Source organism: Fulmarus glacialis, unplaced genomic scaffold, assembly GCF_000690835.1.
Source record: "Fulmarus glacialis isolate BGI_N327 unplaced genomic scaffold, ASM69083v1 scaffold41683, whole genome shotgun sequence".
In the NCBI taxonomy this organism is placed as follows: domain Eukaryota; kingdom Metazoa; phylum Chordata; class Aves; order Procellariiformes; family Procellariidae; genus Fulmarus; species Fulmarus glacialis.
The window spans coordinates 1-12,242 of NW_009205573.1; the positions used below are offsets into that span (position 1 = coordinate 1).

The window sequence follows — 12,242 nt, forward strand, 5'->3', positions numbered from 1 at the left end:
AAACCTGCGGCTATTCTATAGGCTTATGAGCCAGTAGGATTTGTGCAGGGAAAAGCCTGTTTCTTAAGTCTCTTTTCTTAAATCTCTTTTCAGACCACGCTGCAGACGGATGAGGTGAAAAATGTTCCTTGTGGTACCAGGTGAGATGTTCAGCTGTTGCCCCCCACAATCCTTCATTTTTGCTAGAAACCTTTCGAGCCTTTCCCTTTTTTCCCCGCTACTTGCTCCAGCGTGCTTTAAAATGCATAGATTTGTTTTCATGGACTGGATTTCCCACCATCACCCCAACTGAAATCGGCAGAAGGCTCGGAAATGTGTTCCCCAAGCTGGTGAGCCCTGCTGGGGTGGTTTATGTGCAGCCGTGCTCAGGGTCTGCACTGGCTTTTTCAAGCCTGGGCCCACATTTCACGATCCAATTTCTGGAGATGCATGTAATTGAAACCAGGAGCCTGGTGGAAGGAGTGGAGCGTTGGGGGTTTGCCGGAGTGCCACAGCGATGCTGCACGACCGGGTGTGGATGCGGCGCTCAGCCCGCTAGAGGGGAGTGTCCTCCGCTCAGAGCTGCTCAGCTGCACAGGCAGAGCACTTGGCCTCCAGCAAACTTCATTTTTTTTCCTTTTTCTTCCTTTTGCAGCGGAGGAGTGATGATTTATTTTGACAGAATTGAGGTGGTGAATTTCCTCATCCAGAGTGCAGGTGAGTTCTTCCCTTGTGACCCTGCAAATCCTGCCGTCCAGAGTTGTTCATGCTCCTGCTAGTGTGAGATGAGCTGGAGAGGTTGTGCGTGGTTGTGCTTTGATTTGGAGCTGGGGTGTACCATGGATATTCCCCTGTGTACTTGTAAAGCCCTGTACTTCCTGGGTGGAAACTTTAAACCAGCTCTCCCAGACATTTTGTGTGTTTATTATTTCTCGCACATACCTGCTGTATGGTGCTAGTTGCTTCACTAATGCCTGAATACCATCCCTTGCTTTTATTATTTATATTATTATGGCCCCGCTGGGCTTTATGCTTCAGTGAAGAACTTCTGATTTGAATAACGAGGTGTGCAAGAGGTAGGGGAGACAAGGTGTCTGTGAGCAGAGGGCTGCCTCTGAAGCCCAAGGAGAATGGGCTGTGCAGCCTTTTTTCCAAATTCTTTGATTTTTAACCTCCTGTTGGTTACAAGTGTGGTGTAACTGCCTGGCTCATCGGTGGCCTGCTTTGAGACCTCTGTTTTACACCAGCTCCAGGATGCCCTTCCCTCGTTGTGCGTAGACCACACAGTCTCTGTATTCTGCAGCTCAGACACAACCCATGCGTATTTGCAGATAGTGTAGAGAGGGCTGTTATTAGTTAGATGTCCTTCTGTTTACAAAGCATGTGACAGAATATTGGTTAGGGTGTTACGAAACATTAGCAATAAATAAAACTCCCCTGAACAAAGTATGTGTTTGTGGTACAGGCTTCTCTTGTGGGTGGATTCCTCATTTCAGATTGGCACTGCGACTCTTGCTGCTGTGACTGAGCCATAAGGTTTTCACTGCAAGTGCTCAGCCCAACCCGAGACGTCCCGCCATCCCAGCGGTTAACACTGGTTTCTTCTTTTGTAGTATATGACATAGTGAAGAACTACACCGCTGACTACGACAAAGCTCTCATCTTCAACAAGATTCACCATGAGCTGAACCAGTTCTGCAGTGTCCACACACTGCAGGAGGTCTACATTGAGCTGTTTGGTGAGCTGCCCCTCTGACCTTTCGCTGTTGGATTGATGGCTCCTTGAGTGATGTTTCTGATGGCTATTTGCATGGTCTGTTGGTGCAGAAGTCACCATCCCCCCACTGATGGGCTTTTTCTCTATTAATCCAGTGTCTGCTGTGTTTGGAATCAGGATTGTGAACCAGCTACCGTCATTTACTCCTTGTTATCTTTTGGTGCCGAGTGCTTCAGTATGTTGTAACAAAAAAAAAATCCAAACCCAAACCTGCCAGTAGGAGCGGAGTGCTTTAGGACGAAGGGAGCAGTAATTTTGCAGTGTTCTTTGTGTGTTTAGCAAATGTGACTTGTTGAATCAGTCACAGGGTTTGCTAAGCCTGATGGAAAAGCCAGTCTTCTGCTCTTTGCTGTTACAAAAAGTATGAGCAAGCACTCCCTGGCCTGTGGGTTTGATTAGCTTTGTGTCATGCACGTTGCCGCAATGCCTGGGCACTGTGAGTGAGTGCTGGAAAACAGGACTGCTTGGCAAGGCCCCGCTGACCTTCCCTCCCTCGCCTCAGGCCACTGGGAAATCAGGCAGCACAGAGGGGGAGCACTGGGAGAACACATTGCAAGAGAGAGTCTGAAGAAAAGTTGTGGTTTCTTGGTAGAAATAGACCACTCGCTGCCAGTGCTGAGTGTTTTCTTTATGGCTTTGGACTGACAAGAAATCCCTTCCAGTGTTTCAGCCCTACAGCAGTACTGACTGTGGGCAAAGTGTTGCTGTGAGTGGTTTTGGACCCCAAATGGACAGAATTTGTGCCTGAAAGAACACAGGGTGTTTGCAAACTCCTGTTCTCTGTTCAAACTGGGCTTTCCAAGAAGCCTGGCTATCCGCTTTCTGACAGGCCCTCCGCACAAGATGCGGAACTGGGGCTCGGTTCCCCTCCAGTTCCTTTATGGGGCTGCTGGCGGGTGTACTGGTTCTTTGCTGATGGAGTCTCCAGATGTCGGCAGCTGCTGACGACAACTGCTTGAAATGGACTCAAAGCCACTGATTTGCACAGAAGGAACTTGTATAAACTCCCGTGTAACTCTTTGTTTCAGCTGAATGTTTTCTGGCTCAGGAGTTCTGAAATGGGGCACAGCCCATTTCGAGCAGACTTATGTCATTCTCTGCCCCCACATCTGCAAGCAGGTGCAGGAAACTGATAACAGCTGTTTCCTAAACTCCTGGCTGAACTTCATTATGAGTGTGAGTTCCAGATAGCTAAACTGGGACCAAAGCAAATAATCAAGGAGTGCGATGTGATCGCTTTCAAGGCCATTACATTTTTATTTTCCCTTTGCGCTTCTCAGCAGGCCCCAACTGGAAACACTGCTATCCTTAGAGCTTTTCATTGAAGCAGGGTTTTGGTTTGTATTTCCTTTTGAAATTTCTTAGCTACGCTGGAGTTAACTGTTATCCATTGAGCCAAACAGACGTTACTGATGATTTTTTTGCAGCCTATTAAAATGACTAGTGCAGCCATTTCACATTTCTGCCTTTCCATTTTCTTTGTCTCCTGCTGGCACAGATGCAGTTCCTAATCAGTCACAATTTAGCTGGACCACTTTACTTCAGGACCTAGTTGGGAAGACATCAATGGGGGAGTGGGTTAGAGCACAGCTTCTTTATCGTAAAGATGCTACTTCTGGCTCGGAAAGATTCCAAACTGCAGGTTATGGGAAACTGGAAAGAGTTTCATTTTATGCCTGCCATGTCTGTCCCTATAGTCTGTCCCAAGTGTTTGGTGCTGGTCAGTGCTGCTTGATGTGTTGAGGGAGATGGGAACCTGCCTTGGGGTCAGGGATGGCTTTTCTCAGCCCAGCACTTCTACATCAAATTTACATTTGTACTTACTTTCCAGGAATAAGAAATCTGAGCTATTCCAGCTAATTCTGTACGTGTTGACAGCAAGCTGCCTTGCGGGGTTTTTAGTTACCTTTGTTTTTTTCCCCAATCAGATCAGATTGATGAAAACCTTAAACTGGCCTTGCAGCAAGACCTAACTACAATGGCCCCTGGATTAATTATACAGGTAATTAGGATTCCATTTTGAGATGTCTAAGGTGCAGAACATAAGGAGGGATAAGGGCTAAAAGGAAGTAGGAAGCTGTGAAACTTTTTTAGAAAATTGCTTTATAATACAGACTTTGTTTAAGTTGAGGAATGAAAACAGTATCCTTTCCATCCCCTCTTAGATTTGATGTGTTGGCTTTCTTTTGGTGTTACTCTGGGTACTGGTTTTCCCATGTTATAATCTCCTGTCACGTCAGGAGATCATTAAGTCCTACATTTGCTCTGTGGAGTTTGGACCTGGTCACAATTTCTGCAGCATGTGAAAGCTTTGTGTGGCAGAGCATGCCCTAAGTGTTACCTCCCCCATCCTCTGCAGCCTCAGGGGCCATTTGGCTTTTGATTGTTGGCTGCTTGCCTATGTTTTCCTCGGTCTCTCTTTCCAGGCAGTTCGAGTTACAAAGCCAAACATCCCTGAAACAATCCGAAGGAATTATGAGCTCATGTAAGTGCCTGAGAGTTACACCTTTGTGTTACCAAAAAGAATCGGTCATCCAGATTAATGTGTTTTCACAGCATGCAGTGATCGGAGTGCCCTCTGCCAGGCCTGCTCTCGTGCTGCCATTCAGAAAGGGTCTGGTGAAGCTGCACCAGATGAGCACATGTCTGTCACTGTAAGTGGCTGGCAGGTCACTGCTGAGTTAGAAGGTATTTCTCCATTTTGAACACTTGAGCACAGAAATTATTTGCCCAGGGGCTCCTTCCTCTTGACACTGGCCCTGTTTTAAAGAGGCCTCCCAGAGCGTCTGAGTGGCAGGTGGATAGATTCCACCACTAATCCTGTTGTTTGAGTAGGATGGAGAAACTGTTGATTCAACAGGCTGAAGACTTGCAAAGCTTTGAAATAACTTTCTTTAATAGCACTTGACATACTGATCCCTTTTCAATGCTCTGAGCCAGCTGCCTTCTCTTGCACTTGATCATTCAGAAATGCTTATGTTCTCTAAGCGCTCTGCCAACAGAGTCTCTGTAGGCCAGAATAAGATCCCTCTCATCCATTTTGCTTCCCTAGCATTTCATATGACCTTTTGGTATCGTGGTAAGTCATGTGCAGTATGGTCATGCTAGACAGAATCCCGAATCAACTTGTTATCTGTTGCCATAAATACAGCAGGGTATGTATTGACAGAGACTTGTTCTTGACTCTAATCTCTCTTCCCTGATGGGGAGCAGGAGCAGAGTATTTTATTTATATACACACTTTTAAAACTTCTTAGTGTATGTACAAAACAGTAAGATAAAAAAGGCTTTAGCAGGTAAAATGCACAGAGCCATTTGATTGAACGAAGGGTGATTTCAAAGCTGTATACTTCCAAATGAAGAAAAAAAACCATCTGTGAGGGCAAGGCTTTTACAGGATTTTCATTTCTTATTTTGTTTAAATAATTTTCTCATTAACAGTAGCCCAAAAAATTTAGATGTGTATGGTCTGTGACCTGCCTCTCGTAGAAGGCATTATGGCAGAGAGTAGCAGGGAGTGTTTCACACTCACTTGACTGAAAAGTCGTCCTGCTATGGAGGGGAGGAAAAGACGCTTTGGTTTAGAAAAAAAGCTCTATGTGTGCAGGTACATGCACTCGCTTTCCTGATTGCTGCCTGCCTTAAACACATGCTCGAAGGAGGATTGAGCCAACAGCTCATCCTGGAGATGTGGTAGGCCACACCACTTCAGTAAGCTCATGTGTTGTAACTGGCTTCTTCTGGCTCACTAGGGAGAGTGAGAAGACAAAGCTGCTGATTGCAGCACAGAAGCAGAAGGTGGTGGAGAAGGAAGCGGAGACAGAAAGGAAGAAAGCCCTCATCGGTCTGTATGTCTTTGCTTGAAGGCAGTAACTACAGGGGGCTGTGGTGGGGTAGACAGCAAAAAGAACCCAGACATTGGGGAGGGATGCACCTGGTTCACTGTTGGGTGATCTCTCTGCTGCATCTGTTTGCTGCTGATCTGAAACTCTTCCAGAGAAGCTCAGGAGTTTTTTAGGTGGGTTCCACCTTTGCCCACAAATGTAGACTGACACCTTCTGAGGGCTGAAAATTCTTCCCACAATTTATTTCCACCAGAAGGAGGTGGTGAGGACTTCCATGGGTGAAGTTGCTTCTGGCATTAGGAACACTGCATGACGACAATGTGGATATGTTCTTTTTCATTTCAGAGGCAGAAAAAATTGCACAAGTTGCTGAAATAACTTACGGACAGAAAGTGATGGAAAAGGAAACGGAGAAGCGAATTTCAGAGATTGAAGGTGAGTGGTGAGCTTTCCAATAAGTAAATGTTCTGTGGTGAATTTTATCTAAAGATCCTGAAGCAGTTCACCATGGAGTCAAGTAGTTCTTGAAGTGTGTGTATTGACTGTGTTCTTCAATCCAAGCTGACATTCACAGGGGTGAAGTTACTGGTCTGAAGTCTTTCATTTTAGCGCAGGTATGTGGTACCTTATGTAATGCATTGCAGTTCTGAATAAATGTGTCTGAATACTCAGTCTCCCAACATTTTCACAGCCTACTTTGCAGTAGAGTTTTCAGGGGAGCAGATCAGTCAGGATAGTAGAAGGCATTCAGGATGCTTGGGCAATGAAAAAAAGTTAGTGAAGCTTGACTCCAGATTCTTAGGTGATTCTTCATATAACATAAGTGCAGGAAGTATAGTTGTCACAAGTACGAAGGAAGGGAATGGCAGGCTGCTGTCTTACTAAAAGAAGTCGTGCCAGGTTTTGGACAATGGCTGCAGACTCTCACCGAGAAGTGGAAGCATCCTAAAATACTACTGTGTGATCTTGTGGGGGCAGCCACATCTCTCAATTATCGCAATAGGGTGGAGTTGTGGAAGCTTTCTATCCTTTTCTTGCTTAGGATTCTTCCAGAACCTGTATCTTACTTGGAGGAAAGAGGAGGTACACAAATTTAGCTTTAGTTTTTTGTGTAGTATGAAATATTTAGAAAACAAAGCCCGCTATTATACACTGCAACAGCAGGGCTCTGTTATGTAGCTTCCAGCTCCTAAATGTTGAGAGAAGGGGAGGGGGAGCTGATTTCAAAAATTTCAAATTTCTTTTGAAAATGTAGTATTTTGCTTTAACCAATAAATCTGTAATATCTCTGTTTAGTTTGCATTTTTGCTTTTTCATCCTCCTTTAGTTTTGCAGCTAACTACTTTTAGGAACTAGGGTTGACCAGAGGCAGGAATAGGAACGTTTCATTGCAGACTGTGCATCTTGAAACTCTCTTTTTCAAGGTGATCTTTCTAGGAGGTTGTATTGTTAAGTTAAGAAGATGTCCCCCCGCCCCCATCTGATACAATGCTTTGTCAAGCAAATTCCAGAACATGAAAAGGTGTCTGCGTTTCCAGCTCAGAGTGGCAAGGCCTTATTTTCAATTACATTCATTATAGGCCCTGTCAAGCTTTGTAGAAGGCCACTGAGGAGCCAATTAAGAGTTTTACAGATCAGCAGCTTCTCATGAAGAAGTTCTTCGCGGAAATACAATCGTGTTTATTTCTTATAAATGTGTGTCACCGGGTGTCAGGCCTTCAGTTCAACTCTGTGCTGGCAGAGGATTCCTGTCTCCCTCGTTCTGTCTAGTGTTTCTGACTGGGATCACTCTTTTTAGCCAAAAGAGGGGAAGTCGCGGGCCAAACCATCCAATTGCTCACAGGATTCCCTGCTAGTATAGGTAAACAAGTGGTTTATCCAGCTGTGCAACTCTCAAATCCAGACCGGCATGTATTAACAATCGTGTGGCTCCCTGTCATAGAAGGAATGTCAAGAGATCACATTGAACCAGCCAGATGACACTCATCTTAGCCTTAACATGATAGCCTGATATCACATCATTATCAATGGATAGATAAAAAGTCAGAAGGAAAAAAAGGAGTGCCATACAGAAAGGGGAAGTGTTTCTTTCCTTAAATGTCTTCGTTAGGAGTCAGGGAATTTCAGTATCCTGCAGGATCAGACCCTTTACGCAATTGTTGATGTTGCAGAGAAACAGCTCTCCAACATCTGTCCAACGGGCAGAGCCTGTAAAGGTTAAAATCGCCTGCCTCTACGTGCCAGAATCTTAACCTCAATATCCCAGGCAAAATCCCATCTGGGGAATTGCATTCACAGTCACAGACTTCATCTGTAGAGCAGTCTGCTGTGCTGTTCTTGGAGTCCTGTGCAAATGTCGTGGGTAAATACCACTTTTGCAGTGGAACAGTTGCTGCGTTTTCAGCATGAGAGTTAGTGGCTGGCTAGAGAAGAAAGAGGGTTCTCAGCCCGCGTGACAGGGGTAGTAATAAAAACCTTATGTTTATAAAATGCTTTGAGGTCTTCAGTTGCAGATGCAATTTACTTATTTAATGCTATCATCCTGCAGCGTTTTAGATGTAAATTGAGATCCCATTTCTGGGTTTCCCATTTTGTTCCCTCTTCCCCTTGTTGTATCCCATACAGTTTAGATGTGGTACTGGCCACTTTAAAAAGTTTCCAGCTGCAAATGGTGCTAACATGGCTGGAAATAAAAATCTGAATATGAAAGCATGTGTTTTTTTCCAGATGCTGCATTTCTTGCAAGAGAGAAGGCAAGAGCTGATGCTGAATGCTACACTGCCATGAAAGTAGCCGAGGCTAACAAGGTATTGTTATTTCCTTACGCTGTGCCTGGAAGCAGGGCTCCTTACATTAGGCTGTATAGAAGCACTGAGCAAAAGAGCAGTCTGTGTTTATTGTTTGCTTGTTGTGTCTCATTGTTTAAGTCAAAAAGCAAAACAAAGCCATCTCGTCTCAGAAAAGTTTTCATTGAGACTGAAACAATTAGATCCTTATTTGCAAAATCATTTTCTTCTCTGGACGGATAAATTTATGTCAGGGTACATGAAATATCTGGTCATCTCTGGAGACAGCTCTGCCAGATGCTAATGGGGCCATGGCTCCCTCTGTAGATAGAATATCAGTTTCAGTGTTGCCCTTTCACGCTGTTGTAATCAGAAATGTCGATTCATTCCAATCTGCAAGCTGGCAAGCAATCAAAGCAGGGAGATCTCTAGAGTGACAGGCAGGCTTAGGGTAAACAAGCGTTCAGGTAAAGAACAAACGGAGCTGATCTTATACACCAAACTAACTAGCCTGGCAAAGCCTTGGTCATGCAAAAGAAAAAGAAAAAAAAAAATCAAAACTGGAAACAGAGAAATTATATGGGTAGGACTGCCAGGCTTGTTATTGCCTCCAGCAAGTTCCCAGGACATCCCAGCAGGAAGACTTTCTGTTTTGTAAGGGTCAGTGAGAATGGACAGAGGTCTGGGATGTTTGTGCACAAGTTTTGTCCCAGTTATTCTGTCCTCTCTGTTATAATGTCATTATCTTGAACGAATGAGCTCTGCTCTCCGAAACAGACTCATCGATCTACTCTTTGGAAAAAAGCCAGTTGTATTTTTCTTTCCAGTAGCTTGCATTGCAAGGGCTTTCAGTGAGTTATGGGCTTTCGAGCACCTCTATCTCTGGTACGTTTGGATTGAACATTTCCCCAGCTGCTTCCATCACTTTCTCATTTTGCCATTTAGTCACTGGGATTTAGAGCTTCACTTAGACATACTGAAAGAGAGCCTTCTTCTGGGCACGCCGTCTTTTCAGCTGAAGAGAGGATGAGCATGCCTGCTAGTGTTGTGGAAAAGTGGATGCCTCGTATGCTCATGACAGAAATTTGCTTTTGACTGAATCAGAGCTGTTGGTGATCTGTTTTCTCTTTGTGCAGCTGAAGTTAACTCCTGAGTACTTGCAGCTGATGAAATACAAGGCCATCGCAGCAAACAGCAAGATATATTTTGGCAAAGATATTCCCAACATGTTCATGGACTATGCGGGAAGCCAGACTAAATTTGCAGAGGGACTGGCAGAAGGAGTCCAAGAAGAGGATGGGGCAGGAACCAGTGAGGACACAAAACTACTTCATAACGTCAATTGAAAAGAAAGATTTCTATTTGTTTTATATCAAAAGAAACATGAACTGGGAAGTTCCTTTTCGTTTTCCCCCTTTCCTGTACTGGAAGAGATGAATCAGACTTAATCCTTTCAATCTTTTGTATGACAATTAGACACAAAGACTTTGATATTGATGGGGTGTTTTTTCTGGTAACTTCTAAGCAGCCAGCTCCAAGTATGTCCTCTAGATGCGCCTCTCCCTGCTCTTGGACATACAGACCAAATTATTCTGAAGAGGCTAGCTAGACTATCTGTTCTGCAGCCAGCTTAGGTGGGTACTTAATTTTGAATTGAGGTGGTTTGTAGCAGTTGGAAGTAAAGAAATTTTGAGGTTTTGGAGGGAGGGGAATTGCTGCTACAACTTCTTGTTTTGGTTTTTTTTCTTGTTGAAAATTTCGAGTACTTTATTTCAACCCCCTTTTAAAAAAAGGTGCTAGACTTTTGTACACTACACGTGTCTGCTTGAAGGCCCAGACCTTGTCCAAACGGCAGGTTACTGCCCGTTGTGTGGGGCGCTGGGACGATCTAACAGCCTGTGTCTGTGCTCCAGGTCTGTCCTGAGTGCAGGGTTGTAGCAAATGCACAAAAACACCTTTTACTGAGGTCTGAGCCAACGTGTTTTGCCTTGGTAGGGCAGCCGAGACCACGTGCACAGTGAGTTACAGAAGCTCAGCTACAATCCTGCAGGTTACCTAGTTACCGTGGGGGGATCTAAGCCTTAGACCATGTGTCACGCAGGTAGTGGCCCAAACTGTTTGTTTTCTGCATCTTAACACTGGTTTGTTTTCCATTTCTCGTATTTGGGGAGGGCAAAGGGGAGTCTGTGTTTTGAGGCTTTGGCCAGCCGTTCAGCTGCTGGGTGAGGGGTGTAGGCATACTGACAGAGGCAGTGTCCTGCCAGTGGATAATTGGACTTGATTTGCGGTGAAACCAGACTGCAAGCACGGTACTAGTCACAGTTGTCATAGAAAAACTAGGGAGAAAAGAATTTTTGTCTCAGGGACCCTGACTTTGCAAAAAGCCTCGCTGGCAAGTGACTGCTTTAATGACTAGTCCCACGGTCATTACAGCATGTTATCTGCCTCTGCAAGACCCAACTGGATTTCAGTGTTTACAGCGTCTTATTGGAAAGAGGACATTCAGGTAAACTGAAGTGAATGGAACTGAGTTATTGTTGGGTTTGGGGTTTTTTTCTGAATAGACCTTGTGAAAGAAAGATTTACTAGTAGCAAAGGAGACAAAAACATCATACTGAAAAGTCACAGGGCAAAGAAAAGAACCTCTTGTCTCTGAACTGTCCAAAGATAATTTTTCCTTTTTCACTCAGAACAATGCTATATAATGTACCTTTCACTTCAGAAAACTGATTAATTCTTCACATACCAGATGCAAAGAGGTAATAGGGTTTTGTTTTACACACATGCAAAACTTGGGGGGTGTTAAAGACAAAAGTTCAGGCCTAGAGAGAACTTTTTTTTCTCTCCCTAATCCATCTGCCACTTGGCAGGAGAGCCTGTTTATTAATTGCTGTTATAATTTGCGGCCAACATGCTAATATGAGATGATGGAAGTGTAAGTGCTAACTTAGTTGTCAGAGACCAGCCTATTGCATTTACAGTCTTGTGCCCCAAACACTTGCTACCTACTACACTTGGTTTCACTCTTCAGTGTTTTAAATATGCATTAGTATTTTTAATAAGGCAATCACACTAAGATAGAAATCTGATGAATTTCAGCTGCTGGTTCCAGTATTTTTACTTCAGTTTTCTTCTCCCTGTTAGGAGAGTGACTATTGATACTTGAAAATGCAAGATAAAAGATAAGCATCAGTTTCTGCTGGAGAAAAGTCCCATCTCCTATGTGTCGTCTTTGTATTTGTTGGAAAATACGAGCTAAGGCAAGTTCCATCTCTATGTACTACATTAGAGAACACAGCAGTCAAAAAATGGCATCAATAGGTAGGCTGTAATACTACTGACTCTTATAAATAGGTCTCTGCAGGAAGATTATGAACAGGGAATAGCAGAAACTTAGGAATGAGGTAATGGTACCTAAACCTCTGAGGATGATCTCACTGGGGATTGTTCTACATTCATGTTAGAGATTTCCTCTAGTAACTAAAACCTACTTTTTACGCGAGTATTTTTCACTAATGAAAAGATCCAAATAAGCCAAAGCGGTATTATAAAGTATGTTTTTGTATGACTTCACGATAAGACAATAGTTTGCAATAAATAGGTCTTAATGATTTTTCTAATTGAGAACATTACTGCTAAAGTATTCCTGTAATTTAGTTAAATTGTAATAAGGGTAAAAAAAGCAAAAACGAAGTTGAAATCATACCGTCTTCACATGCCAAAATCCATTGTTGCGTTTTCATTCAGGTTTCTTCATTATATGTATAATTTCCTTAATTTTCCAGAGTAGATCTGTCACTACATGTAAATCTTTATTCCATCTATCTCTTTAAGTGACATTTTGTCCTAACTTCC

General features: G+C 43.7%; 1 protein-coding gene across 1 annotated transcript; it reads left to right on the forward strand.

The window, feature by feature from the left end:
• Positions 1-48: 48 nt before the first annotated feature.
• Positions 49-10,169, forward strand: LOC104070771 (erlin-2-like; the record flags this gene model as incomplete). Its single annotated transcript, XM_009575431.1, is given in 9 exon segments — positions 49-140; positions 635-696; positions 1,593-1,718; positions 3,685-3,758; positions 4,183-4,241; positions 5,509-5,600; positions 5,947-6,036; positions 8,329-8,408; positions 9,524-10,169. Coding segments are annotated over 9 exon segments (885 nt in total), but the record flags the coding sequence as incomplete, so codon positions are not given.
• Positions 10,170-12,242: the final 2,073 nt, after the last annotated feature.